This window comes from Mercenaria mercenaria, chromosome 3, assembly GCF_021730395.1.
Source record: "Mercenaria mercenaria strain notata chromosome 3, MADL_Memer_1, whole genome shotgun sequence".
NCBI classification, from domain to species: Eukaryota; Metazoa; Mollusca; class Bivalvia; order Venerida; family Veneridae; genus Mercenaria; species Mercenaria mercenaria.
Genome location: NC_069363.1, coordinates 73,867,561 through 73,893,420, shown reverse-complemented (window position 1 = coordinate 73,893,420; position 25,860 = coordinate 73,867,561). Strand labels below are relative to the sequence as shown.

At 34.3% G+C, this 25,860-nt stretch overlaps 2 protein-coding genes across 2 annotated transcripts in view; one reads left to right on the top strand and one right to left on the bottom strand.

Annotated features, from left to right (window-relative positions):
- The window catches only part of LOC123524392 (cerebellin-1-like), a 64,536-nt gene extending 47,678 nt beyond the window's left edge, over positions 1-16,858 (bottom strand). The window contains exon 1 of the mRNA XM_045302555.2: positions 16,771-16,858. The gene's annotated coding sequence lies outside the window, so the exon portion shown is untranslated. The remainder of the gene's footprint in view (positions 1-16,770) is intronic.
- A 2,514-nt stretch (positions 16,859-19,372) lies between these two features.
- On the top strand, positions 19,373-25,415 carry LOC128555708 (uncharacterized). The gene is made up of 2 exons (XM_053538905.1): positions 19,373-19,903; positions 22,230-25,415. Exon 2 carries the CDS (start codon positions 22,291-22,293, stop codon positions 23,704-23,706), a length of 1,416 nt encoding a protein of 471 aa, XP_053394880.1. The 5' UTR covers positions 19,373-19,903; positions 22,230-22,290; the 3' UTR covers positions 23,707-25,415.
- Positions 25,416-25,860: the final 445 nt, after the last annotated feature.

The window sequence follows — 25,860 nt, the reverse complement described above, 5'->3', positions numbered from 1 at the left end:
GGAATACGACCGCGGTGACTATGATAGTTTGAGAGATGCTGTTAAAAATCATCCATGGGATAACTACATTGATGTCGATATCAACACATATGCCAATAAAGTAATAACAACTATATCTGACCTTGCAAAACAAAACATTCCTAACAAGACTATTAAAGTAAGACCCCTTGATGTACCTTTGATGACAAATGACATTCGAAGAAATATACGTAAACGCAAACGTTTATACAGAAAGGCCAGAATAACATCAGCACAACACTACTGGCAAAAATGTTGAACAGTTCGAAACGAAACCATCCTAATAATACGCGAGGCCAAATCAAATTATTTTCTTAAACTTTCTGACAAACTCAAACGCGGTTCTCTATCGTCCAAGGATTGGTGGAAAAATCTTAAATCCTTTATTTCTAAACCAAATAAGATAAACATTCCCCCTCTTCAAGACCTTAACACCACCCAAACAGCATACTCTGACCTTGATAAGGCTAATCTTCTTAACGGCTACTTTGTTCAACAAACAAATATTGACGACGACAATAGAGAAGCACCTGACCTTGGCCCTCCCAACTCCTTGTCTTTTCTATCTGATCTAATTCTATACCCAGTCGAAGTTGAAGATGTCCTCAAATCATTACAAGTTGACAAAGAAGCTGGACCAGATAGTATCAGTAACATACTCCTACGAGAAATTTCACATGAGCTCTCCTTCCCTCTTTGTAAATTATTCAATGCATCTTTACAATCTTGTACACTGCCGTCAGCTTGGAAAGAGGCCCATGTAACTGCTATTCAGAAGAAAGGCGATGCATCACTTCCAAGCAATTATCGGCCAATCTCTCTTTTAAACACAACTGAAAAGGTGTTCGAACGTCTGGTTTTTAAGCACGTCTTTAATCATCTTCAAGATATCAACTTTCTAACTACAGCTCAGTCCGGTTTCATTCCTGGTGACTCTACTGTCAATCCACTGGTCCTCATTTACGAAACACTTTGCAAAGCTCTTGATGATGGGCTGGAAGTTCGTGTCGTTTTCTTTGTCATAAGTAAAGCCTTTGACAAAGTATGGCACAAAGGTCTTTTATCCAAACTAGAATATGCAGGTATTACTGGACCCTTGCTCTCTTGGTTTCAAAGTTATCTATCAGATAGGCGTCAACGGGTTATACTTCCTGGCACTCAGTCATCATGGGCTCACATTAAAGCAGGAGTTCCCCAGGGGTCAATCTTGGGACCTCTGCTATTTCTTATCTTTATTAATGATATTGTACATGAAATACAATCTTGTATAAATCTCTTCGCAGATGACACTAGCCTCTATGTAATAGTAGAACAGCCTGATTCAGCCGCAACTCTTCTCCAGTCAGATATCCAGACAATCTCGTCCTGGGCCAACAAATGGTTAGTAACATTCAATCCATCTAAATCTGAATCTCTTCTTGTAACCAGAAAACGTAACCGTCCGCAACATCCGCCTCTACATATGTTCAACCAAGAAATACCTGGGGTCCTTGAGCATAAACACCTTGGTGTTTTTCTTTCTAGTGATTGTACATGGCATAAACATATCGACTATATCACAGACAAAGCATGGAAATGTGGTAACATCATGCGTAAATTACTCACTAGACCGTAAATCCCTAGAAGTTATTTATACATCTTTTATTCGGCCAATATTAGAGTATGCTGATGTTGTTTGGAGCAGTTGTGCCCAGTAAGAGTTCGATCAACTTGACAAAATTCAAAACGAGTGTGCACGTATTGCTTCTGGGACAACAAAACTCATCTCTTTGGAAAATCTACACCCGGAAATTAATTGGGAACCCCTATCGGAAAGAAGATATAAGCACAAGCTCGTTATATTCTATAAAAGGCAGTCAAATCAAACACCCGATTATCTCTCATCTTTGATTCCCGACGCTGGTAACCCACGATACTCACTAAGAAACTCTGATGACATACATAATATACATGCCAAATCAGCTTTATATTACAACTCCTTTTTAACTTCAGTCATTCGTGATTGGAACCAACAACCAGCAGACGTTCGCAACTGCTCAACTTTGTCAGCCTTTAAAAGTCAAATTTGCAAGAACAAAACGAAAACGCCACAGTATTATTACGTTGGTAGCAGAAAACTCCAAATTCTTCACACACGACTTCGCACTAATTGCAGTTCCCTCAACCATCACCTCTTTATGAAAAACATTTCTCCGTCTCCTTTATGCACGTGTGGAAAAATTGAATCAAACTTTCATTTCCTTTTCGATTGTAGATTATACAGTGCTTGCCGTAACGTCTTACTACTTAATCTACAAAACTATGAGATTGATCTCAACACATTGCTCTTTGGAAACCCATTCCTTTCAGACCAGGATAAAACCATAATATTCACGCATGTTCAGAATTACATATCTGCCTTTCCTTTCATTCCGAGACAATACTCCCCTCTACCTTTCTCTGCCTTTCCTCTTTCTGATTACTTTAGTCTTTAGTACTTAACGTGGTTCTATTTTCAATTATCATTTTACACTATACAGATACTTGTATCACGACCTATTCCCACTACGAGCATAATATGATATAATGCTCTTTTGTGTTTACAAACTTTATTGTCCGCCTAAGAAGAAGAATTCTATAAGACATTTTTTTAATTCTTATCCTTTCCTTAGTATCATGTAAACTTGTTGTTGTAAATATACAAATCTATGTTATGTACTCTTGGGAATAAATATGTTTAAACTAAATGCGACGTTATTTGGTTGTATTTTTAAAATTGCGCTAAAATTTCGGACGATTTTGGACTATGTAACCAGTTTTCGAAATTTTGTCGTAAAAATATATGTTCAATGAAAGCATATTCTGAAATATAAGAAATAACACATGTACAGTAAATCGAATAATAATAGAAAAAAGTAGTCCCGGCTAGTTTTGAGCTGCGAACTTTTGGTTTTTACTTCAATTATAATAAACTTTATAAGCATTTGATTTTGATACGTAATTTTAATGGAATTACTTCTATATAAAAAAAAACCATCATTAAAATTTTGTATTATCTTAATTATTATTATTTGATGTGAATATGTGTTATAATGGACTCATATATGTTACCATTTCAAAATGTTCTAAAGGACAACGAGACCGTACATCCATGGACGATATCAATGTAAAATATCATAACTGTGCGCCTTAGATGTCGGATTATTGCTATATGTATGAAAGGTAAAGAATTATCCACAAGAATTTTTACTGTTAACGGAGTTTGTTTACTTATTCTTTTTTAGTTTAAAGAAATAATCTATATTTTTCATCACTGTTTTTCTGTTTGTAACTCGAGCTCGATTGCTGACTTGATATAACGTTTCTTCTATTGCATATTAGAAAGAAAACGTATAAGAGAAAATTATTAAACAGTACCGACTATGTTGTACTAGAGTTCTTGCAGGAGACATATCATGCCCACTATGATGTCGAAGATGCATAGTGTATCAAGCGGCAAGGTTTGAAAAGCAACACTCAACTATTCACCATTTTAATGTCACCATCGCACTGTCACGCTTAACCAATGTAGTATCACCATTGCACTGTCGTGCTTCGCCATCGCACTGTCGCGCTTCACTATCGTACTGTCATACTTCGCCATCGTTCTGTCATGCTTCTCCATCGTAGTGTTACCATCGAACTGTCACGCGTTGCCATAGCTCTGTCACGCTTCTCCATCGTAGTGTCACCATGCTACTGACACGCGTCGCCATCGCTCTGTCACGCTACTCCATCGCAGTTTCACCATCGAACTGTCGAGCTTTGCAATCGCACTGTCGCGCTTCACCCTCTTTTTCTGTTTATATAAAATACCTTATTTGCATTACATTTGTACTGTTCAAGAAAAGTCTCCGTTGGTCTACTGTTTTCATGAGGTTTAAAAAAAATATCAACCGGTAGGGTGTAATTCAAACGAATACCACCCGACCGAATGTTATTTCTAAACAATATTGTATTCAAAATTAACCTCTCAGCTAGAAAATGAATAATAATGCATGTTATTGTTATTAATTATTTTGTAAGAAAATATTTTTAATTAGCTCTTATTGCAAGCCATGGAACGTTAAAAATATTTGTTGGCAGTTTAACATCATAAAAAATACACTTGCGAAAACTCGGCAGTACGATATGGTAAACCGCAACACTAGGATGGTGATATTACGATGGTGAATCGCGGACCACGACACTACGATGGTGAAGCACGACAGTTGAGTCCGAAAAGTAGTCATCAGACTGTCACCATCGTACTGTCGTTGTTTTCGCCATCGTACTGTCGTTGTTTTCGCCATCGTACTGTCGCGCTTAGACATCATACCGTCGTACCTTCGTGCTTCCCATTTACAGGGAGTAGGCGCTGGCCCTAACGGAACACCGTAAATCCCACGTTTAAATCAAATTTCTTATGAAGTTGAAAATGATTTTTTCTTCATATGATGCGCTTTCTGACAGGAGTAATTCAATCATAATCACACATTAAACTCGAATGCTTACTAAGTTAATTATAATAATAAAAAAAACCCCGAAAGTTCACAGCTCATAACTAGCCGGGGCTTCATCTTTCTATTATAATTCGAATCTTATATTTCAGTATATGCTAACATTAAGCGTATAACTTAACGAAATCATGTCGACAATAAGCTCCATAGTACGAATTTTCCGAAATCGTCCGAAACTATTAGCGTAATCTTAAAATACCACCAAATAGCATTGTGTTTACTTCATTTTTCATTTATGATTCTATTTACTGTATATGTGAAGTTTTTTTATATTTCAGTATATGCCTTCATTGAACGTATATTTTTACGATAAAATTTCGAAAACTGGTTCCATAGTACAAGTTTTCCCAAATCGTCCGAAACATTAGCGTAACTTTGAAAATACCACAAAATAACGTCGCATTTCAGGTCGGGGGTGGGGAAACAAAATAGGTGGTACTGAAAAAACGAATTCGGTGGCATACAGTATTATGATATTCAAACGAAGGTATATTTGCGCATTAATGATTGAAATTTAAACAAAATTCCTCGACCCGAAAAAATGTTATACTCGAAAAACGGACAATTTTCCAGCTAAACTCTACGTTACGCTTTGTTTAAGTCTGATGCTTTAATGTGTCATAATCTTAAGGTACGTCATACATCATTCACGAAATTTATAACACAGGAAAGGAAATTTTAAATCTTTTAGAAATATATAAATTTCATTCGCGTCCGCTTCCAGCTAAAACAGGGATACTGCTTCCAGCTAAAACAGGGATATGCTGAAAACCTTACAGAAACAATGAAAATGACGCCAAGAAAAGACGCCCAAAAAGTGCCGTTAGTGGCCAAGTTTGACAGCGCACCAAACAAATGTGGCTTAAATAAGAGCCAAACGGAAAACTGGAATAAATCAGAAAGATTCTCAATTTTCTTCCGTTAATTTTTCATAGATCTATCTAAAAAAAAATTAAAGGTCGCACTTCACCTTAAGAGGGTATAAAACCCTGTAACTGCACATTACAGGGTATAGAATAAATATGAAGACAGAAACATGGTTTTCCCTTTTTCTTATTACTGTATAAATTCTTGTAAATGACACTGTAATGAGCTGTAAGTCTTGTTCCAATACTGAGGACAGGTAAGACATGTTTTTCCCTTCAGTGACCTATGTCTTTTTGTATAATATATGGACAAGAGGATTTGAAAATCTGTGGCAGTTGCTTGTAAATACATGTATAATGAAAACATTTTACAGCAAATACAATTGTGACAGGTGCTTGTAAATACATGTATAATGAAAACATTTTTCAGCAAATACAATTTGTTAAAGCCCTGTTGCATTAATTGTCCATTTTAGATTGACGCATTCATGTTCTTCTTGTTGAAATTGTAAAAATATTGTAAAGTTATACTGTGTTATTTTTGGTGACAATAGTTCAACAATTTGTTTTCAATTCTACATGAATGTCTTGTCTGCTGACATACAAAGCCAGTCGCATTCAGGTTTAAGACGGTAATTGCATAAATCTACACGAATGTATTTGTAATTTCTCTAATGCCCTCGACCCACTGTGCTTACTAAATCCGTCCGTTCGAGTTCGACAGAAAAATACTGTTTAATGGCTTCCTCGTGGTATTGAATTTCAGCTGTTAGATTGGTCAGACGGCACTGTGAAGAGCGAATCGTTTTCGAGACGAGAAAATGCAGAAAAGTTATGTATATACTTTTTTTATTTAACATCAAAAATATTCTGTAACACAAATAAAAACATTGGTTTTCGGCGTCTGCATAATTATTTCTTCAAAATGCAAGCTCTGTGCGCATGCCTGATTGCTAATTATCACGTTACGCAAATGTATTTCATTATGATTTACAATAAACGATAATGCTGATGTTATTGCTTAACTTGTAAAGAGTATTTACGTCCTTTTCATTCATCAACGAGTCAAAACTTATACAATCAATATTTCTTCGATACTGTTCAGAGATTAGCTTTCTGCGTTACTGATTAAAATGAGTACATTTAAGGTATTGGACCCGTGATAGAGTACCTCCTTTTTGAAGAGTATTCAATTCCTACCATAAACCTACTCTGACTGCAGTTTTCATGTGTGCATAGGTTCAAGCCCCACTGGGACTCAGATTTTTTTCCCATATTTTCCTTTTTTCTAGTAAGTTTTTACTCCTTTCAAGACTTATTATGGATGTTTTGTACAAAATTTGAAAATTTTCATTTTATAAGCGATTTCTTGCTGTTCAAAGTGAATTTACCTCTGAATCAGGAGGGGAAGAGCTAAACATCTTTAAAAATACTGAGTTACATACGGTAAAAGTTCTCTATTTTGCCTTCATTCTTTAGATTACATATTGTGGAAGAAATGCAGGTAGGTTTTACTTATGCCCCAAGGTTATTTTTGAATGAAGTGAGCAAAATTCAAAACAGACCTACAGGATTCGACTTTAAGTTTTCAATGTTGGAGTTAGAATTCTGTCTCATTAAATCTGTTTACTTGAGGCACCCAAGAAAAAAAAGATATTTACAGTTTAATTTTGTGTTTTATAATTGTTTAACAATAGTTTGATGTTTCTTTCATCAAAATTAATGCTGTAATGAATTCTCTGCAAACATTTTAGATAGTGGCTATCACATTGAAGTTTGTGTTTATTTGAACTTGAGGAAATTCCATAAATTATACAAAATTTACAAAAAAACGGCACGGTAAAAGTTGTTTAAAATTTGCAACACGGTGCGAAACATGGTCAACTTTAAGAATATACCAAGCAAATGCCATTTTTAAAACATTATTATTAGGGGTCCAATACCTTAAATAAATAGTGAAATTCGTTACCTACTTCTCGTAATGTACTAACATTACAAATTCTTTCATTACATTCTATATCTGCCCATCTTGGCTTTTCAACAGGTAGATGGTTGTTACACATTCTAAAATTGACAATACTTTGAACATAGTATGGTGATAATGCATCAAAATAATGTTTATATAATTTATGTTCGGTTTTGTACATACGGTAATTTAAACATTTATTTAATTCAAAAACCTCGCTTTGCCAGATTTGCATATACTGGTCTTGAAGACATTTTTCAATTTTAGCTAGTAACAAAAGCTCTCTGAAACCTTGGTTTAGCCATACATAACCTAAACCACATTCATCTAAAATAGACTTTACAAAGATAATCAACTGTACATTTTTTGATATAGTTTTGGATATAGTCCGAATACATAAATTTATACATAAACACAATAGTTTATCATTATTTGTAATAATATTATACAAAAATCCAATTATCCTCTTTTAATAGCTATACAAATAGGGTATCTACCAAGGTCACCATAAAGCATAATGTGAGGAGTACTTCGTTTAATATGTAATATGTGTTTCATAAAGTCAGAATGCGCCTTTTCTAACAAGTTAACATCTGAGTACCCCCAGACTTCACATCCGTAAGTCAAGATAGGTTATATAGTAGAATCAATTTTCAGTTGACAATCAATTGATAAATCTTAATTTCGTATCTCTCTATACAGGCTGAATAAACCCTTTCGTGCTTGTTAAACAATATGCTTTTTACGTGTTGCAAAATTTCTATTTTTTTTTAGGAAACCACACCAAGGTTATTGAATGTATCTACAACTTCAATCTGGTGATTATTAACACCAACATTTCTATTTCTATGAAATCGATTTATTATGATCATCATTATGATGATGGTATCATTGTCAGAATAATTTGTATATCTGATATATTGATAACGTAACACATAAGCACAGATAGTGCTTGACTCCCTTTTCATGATGGCATTGCTATAACTTTTGTTGAATTGCTGTAAATGATAGGATTTGGGTCATTTGTGGCTGATTTGGGCTCATTATGTTGATAGCTGGATCCCAGCATCACACATTATGTCATATACAATAGTTAAATTGAACCAGATATTTGTTAGAGCAAGTACTCGTTGTAAAATACTATGTATAAAGTTGGACCAATCAGAAACAAGTTTTATAAATAGCACGTCTGCAGAGGTACATGTATAAATAGGTAGATGAATGACAGAGAGAGCATTCGGTATCCAGCGGTTGAAGAAGACACATCAAGGATTCAACTAATAATGTATTCTAGTACCTTGATAAGGAAGATATTGCAACTGCACTGTCAGGGCGGATAAATTATTGAAAAGAAAACGTTTGAAGTTCATAGACTAAGAAGAGTTGCAGAATTTCAACAAGGTTTTGAGCTATAGGGCCAGCGCATAGAAGTTTTACCTTAAGGGTAGTTGAATGCTATAGACGAAAGGAAATATAGTCTGAGCGTCGGAAAGCTGAGACAGAGACCCAGAATTAAGTGATCTTGTTTGTTTGTTTGTTTGTTTTGGGTTTAACGCCGTTTTTCAACAGTATTTCAGTCATGTAACGGCGGGCAGTTAACCTAACCAGTGTTCCTGGACTTTGTACCAGAACAAACCTGTTCTCCGCAAGTAACTGCCAACTTCCGCACATGAATCAGAGGTGGAGGACTGATGATTTCAGACACAATGTCGTTTATCAAATAGCCACTGAGAACATACGCCCCGCCCGAGGATCGAAATCACGACCCCGCGATCCGTAGACAAACGCTCTACCTACTGAGCTAAGCGGACGGGTAAATTTAGTTATCTACTGAGATAGTAGGATAGTTCCAGCTTATAGACGGTTCAGCATTATTGGCGAAGTACAGCCAAAAATATACCTATGTGGTACTTGAATGCTACATATGATAGCATATAGGCGCTGAGCATTCCAGGAGTCAGGGCATTCAGATAGAGTTTTAACTTCAATTAAGAGGACAGAGGCCGAGTATCAATGTGTCTGATAGGACTCGTATGTTGTTGATTCAAAGACATTGTCTGACGGGAACTTCAACAAAAAGACCAGTCAAGTATAGAGTTATTATTAATTGAAGATAGTTAGTTTGAAACATTTAGTGATTAGCCTGATCCCTAAAATTATCTAGCTCATAATTGAAATCATTTAAGAATCATTGGTACACTAATCATTTAGGCAAGGTAGCCAGAGGAAAATTTTATAAACGAGATATTTGGTCTCACCAGCTATACGTTTTAACAAAGGACATTCTACTTCGTTTTCAGCTAGTCTAAGACATAGTCACCTTAGCGATAGGGCGCATTTCATCGTTCAAGATACTACAGGCGTAGGAGGTTGACTCGATAAGTATTTCAATACTTCCGTCAATATCCTATTGCTTGTGTTGTTATGTCTGTTTGTATGTGTATGAATGTATCTTGTGTTACATTTGCAATAAAACATTCTTAAACTAAAGGCGTAGGCACTTCCCTGGGTCATATAACTCGTATCTTGACAATCATATGATGATACGATGATAATGATGATGACATAATGATAATTTTTGATGATCCTGTTATGATGGTGAACTTATCATTGCGTAATGATATGATAAAATGATGATGGTATGCTGCTTATGTGATTGTGTGATGATGATATGATTTACCAAGTGGCTATAGCTCTAAATCAACTACCAAGTTTCAACCTCACATCGTTTGAGTTTTCCTTCTATTTCTATGTGACCGCATTATACAAATATTCTGGACGTGTAAAAATATAGTTCCATATTTATTTTTGAGTCGGCTAAAGGCTGAAAGCCTTTTGACGAGTCCTTGCTATCCAACGATTCTCTAAATGGACCAAATAACACAGTGAAGGGATGTAGTTCCATTAGATTTCTCAAACTTCAAACAGTTCACTGCATGAATGAAGTTAAGTTGTGTCAATTCCCTTTGCTATGACCAATATACGATGTAATCTGTCATATTTATGACTTGTAATTGTGCAATTCTCGAATGTAACTCATTAAGCATAAATGTGCATTTTAAGAATTGCGCAGGCTTACAAAGCTTTGGTAACATCCAGCGAAAGACAAAAAATAGTTCCACAGGGCTCCAGATAAGATGCGTATTAGCGTAAATTACGTATAGAAATAATGCAAATACGCATGTCTAATAATTTCTAAGCGTATAAAAACGTATATAAAATTACAGAAACGCACACAATGCTTTTTTAAAAACAAAATCTGAATCGCCTGGATGCGTTAGGTAACATAGCCGATCAGCCTTAATTCTCCCACATTGAACGTAAACACGCATCGTATGATTTCTATAAACTTTGCGTGGGTTGAATTTTGCAGTCAGTAAACGGATAAATTATCGGAAGAAGAAGCTCTTACTGGTTTGTTTAGTTACTACTGATATTAAAAATGATTTTAATTCTTATTTTTCGAGAAATAAACAAATCGGCGAAACATTAAATTGTATTTTCTTGTAGTTTTTGAAATCGAAAGTAGATCGTCTATGTTTGTCTGCTTTCACGAAACGAAATAACTTTTTTATGAAAAGATTTAAATAAGAGGTAATTTAACCGTAAACTTCAATGTCAGATACTGCCAATTGCTGCTAAATGTCTTCGTATCATCACAATTTGTAAAATATATTGTTCAAACTGGAGAAAAGTGTAATCGTATCCGGATATAATATTTTGGGTAAATATCGAGCTGTGTTATGAAATTTTAAGAAAAAAACTAAAAACAAACTGAAACTGGTAGACTATACTGTCAGTACATCAATCATTAGCCGACTCAGGCCATTCAGACCTTTGATTTATAATCTTGGTATTGTGTGAGTGTGTGAGCAACTGAGGACTACTGTTTTAAAGAACAGAAACAAGCAGCAACGGATTCTAGAATAATTGTGAACTTTATATTCACTATTCGGAATCATCCCGCCCGCTCTAGGGTAACGGCTAGGGTTAGGGTTTAGGGTTTAGGGTTAAGGTTAGGGTTGAAATTGGCCCCACCCTGGGGCAAACTTAGTTTTACAAAGAGTTGTATAAGAAACCTTTAAAAATCTTGTCTTGAACCACAATGCACAGATCTAGGATATTTGGTATGTAGCATTGTCTAGCGGACCTAAGTCATGACCAGTCTACGCACCATGAAATGATGATTTTTCAGGTGTATCGGTTGAATTATCACTTAATAAGCTTTGACGGCTTTCATTTCTTCTGTCGACAGATTTGTCATATGCTTTGGATCACTTTCTCTAACCGTGTTTTTTCTTTGTTTTTTTTTTTTTTTTTTTTTTTTGGTTCAATCCAAGCCATGTTCAAATTCGGCGCTTATGTAAGAAACAATTCCTCTGGCTTATGTAAGAAACAACCAATCAGTGGTTTTACTCTGTCGGGCATTCGCTTTTCCCGTTTCTTACAAACTCTGATATTTTATCAATGGACATCTGCTGCAGTTCTAGAACGCAGTTATACAATTACGGGTTGTACATGTTGTATGGATTCGAGCCAATCAGTATTATTAACACGTATAAGTAGATTCATTAGCATGTGTTTCTCCTTAATATTGCTTTGTAACATATTACGTTACACAGAATATCCGAGCATAGCGTTCTCTGTTACATTCCATCTTACAGTAGATTAATGTTGTTTCCTTTCAGAATCTGGGTGGAATTTCATTATCAACAGTAAAAAAAGGCATCTTCTTCAAGTGTAGAAACAATGATGAGACATTTTTATTATGCTCATGCATTATAACCAGTCGAAAAAAGAAAATAAATGCTGGATGTTATGTTGGGCATTTCAAAAGTATTATTCTTTTTAGCTCGTCTGAGTTGTTTTTTTTTTAATCTATGAGGTATTGTCCTCACTTGATCGTCGGTGTCGGCGTTGGTTAAAGTTTTTGTTTAGGTCTACCTTTTCTCAAAAAGTATCAGAGCTGCAGCTTTGAAACTTTGCACACTTTTTTATCATCATTATGTGACTTTGTAGGCTAAGAACCATAACTCAGATATGTATTTTGTCAAAATTATGGTCCTTTTTGTACTAAGAAAATTTGAGTTTCTTGGTTAATATTTTTGTTTAATTCCACCGTTTACTCAAAATCTGTAATAGGCATAACTTTGAAACTTTGCACACTTGTTTATCATCATAAGTGATTATATAGACCAAAAATTATAACTTTTAACGCGATTTTAAGATTTTAACGCGCATGCGCGCTTTACGTGTGGCAAAAGAACTCTCAACGATAAGAAAACCTACATAAAATTATCATTATATTACTAATTGTTTTGCAAAGTAATTTATTAAACAGTATACTTTGATTAAAGATATGTATGTTAATTAATCATACCTTACCTGAAACGACTGCTTTATTCTTATTTTCGTCAGAAAAGAACATGCAATTCCAGTCTATATTCTACACATCATACAAATATAAACTTGTTCGTTACATTTAAAAATTTCATATTTTTCATTATATCAAAGAGCTGTAAAAATTTACTTATTTGATTATATCTATTTTCCCCACAACTTCATATAGTTGTAAAATATATATTTTTCTCCGCCTTAAATGACATCTACATACTTTGGGGTCGCGGCTCCATACCACTGAAGTTGCTGTTTAAAGTGATATTATACTGGAAATCATTGCGTAACTATTATGCAATTGACATGATAAGACATATGTCACCCGGGTAATCAAGACCGTAAGTTAATTTCGAGAGTGTCTCCTAATTAGAGCGGACCATAAAAGTTACTGAAGCAAATAAAATGGCTTTAATGTGATATACATTAATGCCTTCGGTCATCAATGCCATTAAAGAACGCACTCAGATTAATATATCACGTGGCGGAGCTGTTTTGTGAACCAAAAAAGAAACATTTCACGTGATATCTAGTATTTCAAAATCTATGAGAATATACTTTGGAACTTTAATGGACAATTGCTTTTAAAAAGATGAAAGTGTAGTTACAAAAAAATCTAAATTCGTAAGATATTTATCAAATCAATGACTATAACTATACACACTGAAGGAAAGTACCTAATATAATTTTAAAATGATGATTATTATTATTATTTTCTGAATACTGAATGAATTGATCACCGTTTGAGTATAATCGGATACAAACCAAAGGCTGAACTTTATTAACTGAACATTTTATTTTCAACTTCGACTTTGAATTATAATTATAATTCAAGTATCATGTAAGCTAATTGCGACATGTGGTAAGTTATGGGAGATCACGTTGGAAAATAAAACAAAATCTTTGTTATTACTTCATAAATTCATGGAAAATATCATTTTATTTATCAATTTTTCTTAACCTTAATTTGTAGAGTCCATTAATCCATTTATTTTATAACTCCTGTGGGTTTGCAAACATCTACATATATTTTCCTTGTCTTTCGGCGGATATTTACTGTAAAACAAATTCATTATTGATCGAATTGACCAGAATAGAATATATCTCTAGGCTGATCACTACCAAATAGAATGTAAGCCTCCGCAGGTCTAGTCACAAGTAGTCCAAATATAAATAGTATTAATCTTTTTTCCTTTCCTAGTGCATTTTCTCGGCAGCAACGTGCTTACTTTTACCCTACCGCGTTTCAGTATGTATCACTTTGCATTGTAATGAAATCGGCATGTTCCTATCGCATGCTAGATAAAAATGGCGGCGTAAGAATTTAATGTCACGAAAAGAGAAACTGAAAGAAGCGAAAAGTAGTAAATTCAGCGGGTTGTATTTAACGAACTGTAGTTTTCTTATATAAAAGTTAACACCCCCTTTTCTTTTTGTTTTTCTAAAGTAGCGATCTAGTTCTTTATGGGAATATAAGTCTCTGAAAATCTGATATGCTAGAAAATGTCGAAACACCGTTATGAAGTGAGTGGATTTTATATGAAATAAAGAACAGCTGGATTTAGTGGTGTTCAGCCTATAAGGGGCAATACATGTTATTTTCTGAAAGCCCTCGAAAATGATTGGAAATGCCATTAATCTATTCTTTATGATGTAAAACGGTAACAAATGGCTGAAAACGCTTAAATTTCTTGTGTTTTTGGATTTAGATCGAATTTTCGACCAGGTGGCACTATTTTGGTTCGTTTTAGGACCTAGTAAATGTCTTTTCTCGCATTTTAGAACTTCAGTTGTCTAAATAATATTGAAATTAGCATGTTTCTGAATGAAAATGACAAACATCGTAACGATAAAATGGATGGTAAATGTAAATTCCACGAATAAGGTAAAATTAATTGAAAATTGCTTGCACAGGGCGAAATTTTGCATATTTTTGGGGATGGGGGTGACCTGTAATGAATTGTCATTTCTCTATATTTTCTCAATATTTTGCACCAAAACAAAGCAGAATCATTGTGAAATAGGTGTACCTTGAGAATGAATGCAAATTCATGGAAAAATCAGACAAAAATTTTCTCTTATAGGCTGATCACTACCAAATAGAATGTAAGCCTCCGCAGGTCTAGTCACAAGTAGTCCAAATATAAATAGTACTAATCTTTTTTCCTTTCCTAGTGCATTTTCTCGGCAGCAACGTGCTTACTTTTACCCTACCGCGTTTCAGTATGTATCACTTTGCATTGTAATGAAATCGGCATGTTCCTATCGCATGCTAGATAAAAATGGCGGCGTAAGAATTTAATGTCACGAAAAGAGAAACTGAAAGAAGCGAAAAGTAGTAAATTCAGCGGGTTGTATTTAACGAACTGTAGTTTTCTTATATAAAAGTTAACACCCCCTTTTCTTTTTGTTTTTCTAAAGTAGCGATCTAGTTCTTTATGGGAATATAAGTCTCTGAAAATCTGATATGCTAGAAAATGTCGAAACACCGTTATGAAGTGAGTGGATTTTATATGAAATAAAGAACAGCTGGATTTAGTGGTGTTCAGCCTCTAACGTAATTTATATTGTGCAGTCATGTCTTTTTGCCCTATGTAGAGTGCGCATGCGCGAAAATTGTTTCCCGTTGCTAAGCAAATAGGTCAGTGTAAAAAGGTCTATAACTGTTTTCTAACATATTATCAAGCGCTTGCAGACGAGACTGAGGTTTTCTATCTTACAAAAGTTGTTTGCAAATTAAATATCACACTTTTATAAAGTTAGGTTAATAATATGCGTTATGCAAACACCATAAAACTTCTTTCACAAAACATTTTATAGTGTTTTACATAACAACATTCTATGAGCTGACTGGACGAATTTTATGTCCTTAAATAATCAATGTGCCTCAAAACAGATGCGCCCGCAAGTGCATTTCTGGTCACGTAATAATTCTGAGCTAACGTGTGTTTCCTGGTCTGAAAAGTACGGGTTACTTTCCCATCGGTGAATGAATAAATCTCAGCATTTTTCCAGTTTCTTTGTTGTCAGTTTTTAACATGAGCTCCTGCTATTTATTGAACTGAACTTGTTCTTATGTGTTCATTTCAGTTAAAATGGAAGTGATGTGATTATAATAAAATTTATTATGATTACAACTCTTATAATTTTGAAGTAAAGCATAATCCAAAAACTAATTCTTAAATGAGCCGTGCCATGAGAAAACCAACATAGTGGGTTTGCGACCAGCATGGATCCAGACCAGCCTGCGCATCCGCGCAGTCTGGTCAGGCTCCATGCTGTTCGCTTTTAAAGCCTACTGGAATTGGAGAAACTGTTAGCGAACAGGATGGATCCTGACCAGACTGCGCGGATGCGCAGGCTGGTCTGGATCCATGCTGGTCGCACACCCACTATGTTGGTTTTCCCATGGCACGGCTCAAATGAATCCTGACTTTTCCATGAATAAATAATCTTGGTGGTGGTGTTCATATCCGATATTTATTTCTCCGTTAAACTTTGTATTGTAAACTTAGTTCCGACAGCACACAACACACGAAGGCCGAGCCTTTGATTTAACATTCATCTTTATCGGTAAAAAACAATTGTGGAGATGACGATTAAATTGTGCTCAGAGGAATTCCGATTAATACGTTTTTTAAAAACATTATATATATTTCTTTCTACAGAAATATATTTTGAAAATTTACGCAGTTTCCAATGAAAAAAGAGTAAGATACGCAAGTGTCATGATCTATTTTATGGCATTTCCTAAAATGCCATCTCTTAAAAGATAAATTTTTAATGGAAACTTCAAGCTGATGGAAGTATATAATATATTGAATTTTTTAATAATGTTAACTATTGGTATTTTTATAAATATTTCGAGATTTATTTCTGATAAAAAAGTGTATTTGATATGTTAGTCGTTTGTAAATTATCACAGATTGATTTCAAATATTATTGTTAACAGTACTGCTATAAAATCATGAAAAAAAGATAATCTAAAATAAGATTTAAGTTAGCCTACCTTCTTTTTAAATTCCTTTTTCTTTCATCGGTCTACATCGAACAGCGATTTTTAGATGTAGCATGTTAATTCTTATTGTGCATGTAAAGGCCCTACTCTGTTTTTGATAGTCTCTATTAATAAAATCATAAAAATATTCCTTACTTATCTCGATAATTATGGATATAATATCATGAGCGAATAAACGAGGGAGTAAAATCATTTGAAGAAGAAGTTGAAAGCGGTATAATTTCTTTAGAGATAATTCGTTGATAAAACGAATATTTCCATCAAAGATGTGCCGTGCCATAAAATTCGTTTTATAAACATTTTTTTTTGTATTAATTACTGTTGATATAAATCTGTAACAGTATAAAACCATATCTTTTACAGGTGAAAATGGACCAAAAATGTTATATTGCAAAACGCGATGGAAAAACTGCAAAGAAATCATCAGCGGTATTTTAAAGTGTAGTTGGGTGGACGCATTACACATCGCTATATAGAACTTTTTCCAGATCGCATTTTTCACTCACTTCTGACAAAAATGTTACATGTGTCCTAAAAGGAAATTGTCAGTTTTCTGTCCGTGCTTTGTAGTGTTGCATCGTATTTATGACATCATCATCATCATCTTTAGTATAATTATTACCTTGTTGCCAGCGACGTCTGTCTGTCTAACTGTCTGTCTGTCTGTCTCCGTAACTCATTCCTAGATTCAAACAGTGATTTGTACCAATCCTAGTTAAGCATATTACTTTGCGTTCTGTTCGCTTAACTTTTGTCTGAGTTATGGAACTTTGCTATTTTTTCTACTGCTGCTGCTGCTTCTGCTTCCACAACAAGATACATGTATGCTAAAAAGTGTCTGTACCTGCAAATCCGGGCAATTTTTCTAGATTGGAGTTCATCTTGATTTTGAGGTATGTTGCACCTTAAAATGGTAGCAACGCATTTTGGTAGTCACTATCAAAATGCGTTACACTCAACGCAGTTTGGCAGTTTACATAAATGTAGTACCAAAATGCATTGGATATGTACACATCCAACGCAAAACGGTATTGATAATAATCTCATGATTTACAAAAAGAATATTTGTCACAACAAATAGACAATATTGAAAAATATTATTTCAAAAAGAGTCATGATGGAACTTAGTCGCACATCCGACCTTGACCTTTTGATCTTGAAAATATAACGGCCCTATATCCAGTCAAGCAGGATCATTGCACCACACGTGAGAGAGGTCAATGCGTCGTTCGCATGACTCTAGGACAGGTTTCACAAACGCCCATAAGTAAGTATAGACTGTTTGAGATTAAATTTAAGGAGATTCACGAGAAAAGGTCACATTAGACGGGTTATATAATACCTTTTAAAGTATATGCTAGGAAGGCATGCAACTTTTTTCCATCAAAAATCTTTAGAATATTTTAATTTTGTTTGATAGAGTGAAATACAATTGAATAATCCAACCCGGTAGTGAATTTAATTCCGCGGGTTTCCGATTAATCTATTCACCGAGAGTTACCGAGGTTGGTCAAGTAAATATCAAGCATTCGTATTTTTGTATACCTGAAATAACTTTCTCGTATTTTCGCCTGGAGCTGGAAAATATTTTCTTACACCCCGGGGTGTAGGATTGCCATTGGGCTGAATGCACAAATGTACGCTCCTAAATTGTTACATCTGTTTTAAGTTGAGGTTCAGTGGCATATTTTGTATATATTAGGAGTCTGTTTATTACTCAGTCGAGTAAATGTTGTTACCTTGGAAACATGAGCCTTATTATAACTAAAACACGCACAGAATTCACCATTTATGTTTATGTTGGATGTTTTAAAAATATCTTGGTGGAGGACCCACGTCCTATCCTCAAATTTATACTTTGTTTTAACAGAATTTAACATTTTGTGCTTTAAAAATCTCGGTGGGCTAACCCTCCGACAACACTAGGACATTAAAACAACAAAACAATACAATGATGCAGAAAAAAAGCTACCAAAAATACGTTCTATTCCATGATCCTTAACACATCATATGTACCCTTGTAACTCATTTTGTCGCTACCAAAACTCGGCCGAATTTTGGTAGCGACTACCAAAACGCGTTGCTACCATTTTGAGGTGTAACAGAGGTCCAAGATAGCGGATCTTCTAGTTCCTAACAAACAGTTAGTTTCATAACTAAGCTTATACTGTTTCATAGATTATTTCAACTTAGTTCTGCATGTATGATTTTAAGAATAATAATAATAATAATAATAATAATAATAATAATAAAAACACTATGAAATGATTAACGAAAACATCAAAGATTACATGGTACGTATTGTAGTATTTAGTTTAACTTCATTTAAAGAGAGTAACATATTTGGCTTTAGCAAGTCTAACATAATCATGTAAAACTCATCCTTAGTAAACAGCGAAGAGAATTGAAATAAAGTATTCTGAACAAATTAATTTTTAGCGGCATAAACAGTATGTGGTTCAATATGTAGTTTCTACATTTCTGACTATTTTACAACTCCCTTGTATTTTTTTATGTAAACACTATATTTTGCTTTACGTATTTTCTTGTGTGTGTGTGTGTGGGGGGGGGGGGGGGGGGGGGGGGGGGGGGATCCAGTAATCTGGTTTCAGTCTGATTTTATTTTTTTATTTTTACATCTGATACTTCCTATTGTTGTTGCTATTGTTGAAAGCCCGGTATCACACGTTTCATCTCGTGCCAATGTATATATGAACAAATGCAAACTTCCCGGTGTAACCAGATATACGTGAGACAGGTTTTAAATAATTATTTGTTCTTTTACAACTGACAATTTTTCACAATTCAAACAATAGAATATTTGAGTATAGGAAAATATTTCGCAACGCAAAACTGAAATTCAAATGCTTGTTACATGACATTATCATTTCATAAATAATCTATTAGAAATATAATTATGTCAGATATTTTGAAATTTAATTTTGCTTATGGTCGAAACTGTGATTTCAAAACGTAGAGAAAAGGCGTGCATGACAAACTCTGAAATTCAGGTGCTAAACGAGCGATATTTTGGTTTACATATATTACATAACAAAGAGTGGATACAGTAGAAAAGGAATCGTTTGAAGTGTGGCTGCATCTCCATAAATGTTTTGGGCTTCAGGTAACTAAATGTTTAGTAGGAAATGCTCATTCTCTAGTTTCGTTTATTTTAAAACGACATGTTAACAGATTTTGAGGTAAAAATAAAATAATCTCAAAGTTTTAAAAAAATGCAAACGGAAAAGTCGGTGTAAACTTATTCACATATGATTTTGTATCTCTATTTAATACAGATAGAAACAATGTTTCAAAATGAGTAAAACGTCCGAGATACTTTTTAAATGATGTAAATGAAAATTCAAAATGTGTTCACATATATTTCACTCCGGTTTCTACTTCTTTTGTTATATCTTCAATGTATTTAATTTTTTATCCTAGACTGCGAACAATAAACTTATAGGAAAATTAAATAAGAACATATATAACTATATTGTCTCTAAATGCGAGTATGCATGAAAAAATGGAATCGAAAATATTCTTTTCCATATCTTGCATTGTTAGATGAATATAATTAAGAAACGCGTCATTATTAGACAACGAACAAGTGTGTTTGACATTTTTCCTGACTTAGTAGCAGACTAAGCTAAAAATGAAGAACAAATTCGTGTTAACTGGAATCTATAGAACGTTTGAAAATACCGCATTAATCAAAATTATACTGGACACCTCAATACAAGAAATGGATAACTGAATTGACTTAAAAAAGGACTTATTCACTTTTTGCGCTAAGATGACGAACTTTCAAGTGTAACCTTAAGCTTTTAGTTTACTATTAGACCTGCTTCTCACGCAAACAGCCGATTTTTCATGATTAACACTTAACAAATTTTCCACTAAAAATTCACACCTAGCAGATGGCATTACTTGCTGCCAGCATCAAGTTGCTTTTTTTATTTTTGGGTTATCTTACTGTAACTGTCACCGTTTAATGATGTTATTGTTGTTATGTTTTATTTCACTGAAGTGAGCATTAAAAGTGTGCCCAAATTCATTTAAATATACTAATATTTCACAAACAAACGATTGAGTTAGAAAAAAATGTTGAGTGTTAAATGCTTGTCGACTGGTCCGAGAAAATTGTATTCAAGGATTTTTTAATGGAATAAATATGTTTATTTGCAACAAACGGGACATTATGGTCAATGAGAGGTTTGTCAAAAGCCCTATACGAACTACGGAACCATGGTTAACCTTCGGGAAGGCATTATAATGGCACCTCAGATAAAGAACCCGTAACTGCATTTCAAAATTATATCAGTAATCAGACGGACGAATGGGCGCACTGATTAAAGAAACAAAGTGTTTGTATTACAGCTTCGACCTATATTGGAGGTATATCAAATATCAACTACCTTGATAAAGACATGTCATTTAATAAATATAGAACGTCAGATGTCATGCACTTATTATTCGTAAATAGACATGAGGAAAATAAGAAAATTACAATGAATTATCTTGGATTTTAAAAGATTAATCATACGTGTTCAAAAAAAAAAAATTTCCGGTATCAATAAAGATTTCAATAAGTTGTGAAACCTAAACTCTCTATGCCTTCGTTACAATTAGTGAATCCAGGAAACAAGTCCATGCTATCAAAACTAAAAAGTTATTTTTATTTCCTGCAAAAACAAAACGTGACAAAAATGCTTATAAGATCTAACCTTATTACTTATACATGTACAAATATTCATCGTCTTTTCTGTTTGGTTTTAAATCACAACAACAATTAGGAGGAAAGCAAACCTTTGTAGAAATGTAAAAACATATTAGAGAAAAAAATCACTAAGACTTTATAGTAAACATAAATCAAATTCTTTGACATTTTTTAAATGAATTGATTGAACTTAATATAGCACTCGTGGCAAATAGACAGACTTTCTAAGGATTTTATAGAATTAAGTATTACAAAAATATTAACACCAGAAGGAAAGTGTTCTTTTTGCATTTTTTTTTCCGGAAATTGTCATACGACTCTCTTTCTCTTCTAACGGATATTTTAACCTATAAAAATATGTTTCCTGATAAAGTTACAAGTCTTATGTTTTTGTTGAACTGGAGACTAGGAATCGTATTGAAATGTGGTTAAAAGAAGTGCCATACACATATCTGGCAGTGTTTTAGCTATCTAGCAAAGATTCTGAGCAATCCATTATTTTTTTAATGTGATGTATCTCTCAGCTTCCAAAAAATCATAAAAAAGAAAGCATGGTTCCTCAATATATAAACTTTGTTATTGTTGTTGTATTTTGATGTTGCTTTATATATAATTGCGATCGGAATTATCATAGAGATGGTATGGGAGGGGCGGGAGCGAGAAATTCTGATTTCCATTACGTTATTATATTATTGATAACGTGATGCAATTTGATTTTGATTTTTTTTTTCAGATCAAAAACTTGTCTGACTTGACAACCGCATGGCTTCGAGTTCTACTTATCAAAATCAGCTATGGATTCTGTGAATACCCAATCTACTTTCATATCAAAAGTAATGGATCGTCTCTGTTATGGTCCAGATATGGTATCATTAAGACAAACCGTTTACAAAAATATGGAAACGGAATGCAATAGGATACTATCTGGTGAACGTCATATCGTGTTAACTGGTAGTAAAGCTGAAGGGTTGACGGCAGTGCTAGAGAGCGATACTGATATCATGACCGTTTTCACCGAAATTATTTGTTCAGAAAATCCCGCCTCTGTCAGAAACAGAGAACAATTAACTGTATTTAAAACAGACATGAACTATGCTGCTCCGGGTTACACTTTTCTTCGAATCATAAATGTAGGTCACAGTCCTTTTGGTATCATTCGTATACCTGATTTGCTAGTGGAAATTTCACCGAGACAAATATACTTGTCCAGTGACTTCTGGAAGAATGAATTTAAACAGAATACAATAGATGATTCTAATTTACCTGGAAACCATGGTTTTAAAAATGTTGATCGGAAAAATCACGGTCCGTCGATATCAATTTCTGCTTTTGGTACATTGTTTTGCGATTGTGTTTACGCTTTCGTTTGTAATTGCCCTCATTACCTAAATGCATGGGTATCTAGAAAACGATTACATAAGTGGCCGTCCTCCGATCTTATAAGGGAAGTTTCCAAATTGGAGTCGCATGTTGTACCGGTAGGCAGCCGTGATAGCTGTGTACAATTCTTAGAATGGAGAATCTGTTTCACCAAAGGAGAAATTAGATTAGTTCAAAGTCTAAACGACTGCCTAACCAAAGTTCTAATATTACTGAAGCAGATTGCCAAAGTTACACTGAAACCTCTGAGTGAAGACATGACCACCTATATCATGAAGAACATAGTATTGTGGCTGGCTGAAACAAACAGTTATGACAGTTTTACTGAAGATAATTTGATCCTGGTGCTGCACTTATCTTTAAGGCTCTTGAAAATATGTGTTTTAAGAAATAATCTTCCAAGCTATATGATACCCGAAAGGAATCTGTTGTTTAACAGGTTAACAGTCAAACAAAGGACCAACATTTGTATGAGGATTGATTTTCTGCTAAGGGAAGGGCCTCGGATAGTCCTTAGGTGGCCAAAAATCAGAGATGCTTTCACCATGATATATCGCACACCAGATGAATTCGATGAGTTTTCTAAAACACGCCGCCAAAAGCAACTTTTCTACCTATTTCATATTGAATATATTTTATGTAGATCTCCAAGAAGAGCCTTCACGCCATTCACGACTGTCGAACAGGTAATGAGAGCTTTGCCATTTTGCGATTTTACAGAAGGAGACTTTGAACGAAAATCCGAGGAAATCAAATATTTGATAAGTTCGCTTCGAGATGATATAAACTGTGCTTCTGCTATAAATCAGCTCAAAGTGTATTTGGCTTGAAGTATTCAATGATAGATAATATGACCAATCCATTAACCTTTAGCCTGCTGACGGCAAGTGATTTTGCCTTTGCGACTGTAAATTTTCAGAGAACACCCCCTTGAATAATAAATGGTATTGCCCAAATGAATGATGGACCAGTCTATTTTAGAAATTTAGCAGGGTAAAGGTTAAAATTCGTCATATAAACGTTTCACCCCATTTAACAACATTTCCCACAGTCTACACTTTTTTTTGCTGTTGTTTTTCGTTTTTGAAAAATGTTTGACTATGCATGTACTTGTTTACTGCCTTACACATATCCTTTACTTTTGCAACCTTTCAGATAATATGTATAATATTAAATCACTAAAATACTGGCACTTTCATCAGGATCGAAGTTCCTAGCTTGGCTCTGTACAATACAGGTCATATATGGTAACTTTGAACACGGTATGTATAAAATCCGTTATATTTGAACAGTTTTTAACACTGTCATGTTGTTCAACAAGGGAAACAAGATTAAATGGTTCATGAAAAATATCAAAGCAAATGTTATTGTTCAACATGATTCTCTGATATCTTACTTAATATTAAACTGGCACGTTAATTAAATAAAAAACGGACTGTCACTGGCCTGCTTAATGTACATTACTTTTTCCTGTATATAATATTTTAAGCCCGCCCGCTCAGCTCAGTAGGAAGAGCATTGGTCCACGGATCGCGGGTTCGTGAGTTCGATCGGGGTGTATGTTCTCCGTGACTATTTGATAAAACGACATTGGGTCTGAAATCATTAGTTCTCCACCTCTGATTCATGTGGGGAAATTGGCAGTTACTTGCGGAGAACAGGTTTGTACTGGTTCATAATGCAGGAACACTGCCCACCGTTACATAATATTGTTGAAAAATGGAAACAAACATAATTGCTTTGTTTTGTTGAAGCTGAGTAAGATTTTACGATTTTATGACAACATAAGTTTTGTCTTAATGCATGCATGTTGGTTTATTTATCATTTCATCCGCATATATTTCCTTAAAATGATGAATAAAATCTGTAAAAAGAGTTTATACCAAGGAAAAATTATAGTGACGGTATATGTCTTTCATTTCTATAAAATTATATATATTGGATATATCTTGTTTATCTTCAGAATAATGTCGAGATTTCGATAAATTTATTCGAAATTGTATTAGTGATAAAGTCAAATTGAATACAAAAATATAAAGCTTGAAATGTTTAAGATTGCGTAGATGTCTAACATGTTAAGAGTTTGCCTATGAATTAGAGGTTACTGTCAGAATCTTTAAGAACAAGTTATACAATCATGAGTCTAATTTTATGTTACAAACAGATGTTATGTATAATAACATGGCAAGAAAAACTACTTTCATTACGGAACATGCGATTATTCCAAGATAGCATTGAGTATAAGGATAGGTCAACGTCAGTAAGTGAGGCGTGACTTATCCGCTATCCTCGTCGTTTACCGCAGTAATTTTATGAGCTCAAAGTGCAGACACGCTTCGATGCATAAAGTTGATCTGTACCACTAATTCGAAATACTATTCGATTTTGGACGGATTGTCAAGGACCACGATATATTTTGCACTTCGCCGAAGGAAAATAGTTCTAACATGGCAGCATCTAGAACAACTGAAATTACAACGTTTCACTGTACGCTTTAACTGAATGCAGACGATTAGTGTAGTATAACGCGAGCAGATGATATGCCAAATAAACTAAGCACGCTTTAAGATAGCCTGGCTCCCCGGCTGCATGGTTATTGTTATATAAATACAGGAGACTTTTATTAGAAAAATTTAAGCCTCTAAATAGCACAATTTTATCTGATGGCTGAACCATATACCCTATGTTTAGAGCCAGGGGCAATGAAAATGTCAATGTAGAAACCATCTTCTGGAGTTACTTCCCTCTTAATGAAGAAAACTGATATATGTAAGTAAGAACAAACATAGGGACGGGAGCCAGTCTAGCCTTAAGACTGTGTTCTTATCGCTGGATGACGGATTTTTCATTGAAGATTTTAACAAATAAATTAGCTGTACTGAAAATTCAGAATTCAGAATTTAGGGGAAGTAAAAACTCGGTTATTTGTTATTCTTAATCACCACAAAAAAGTGAAATAGCATAATAGAACTTTGATAGATGCT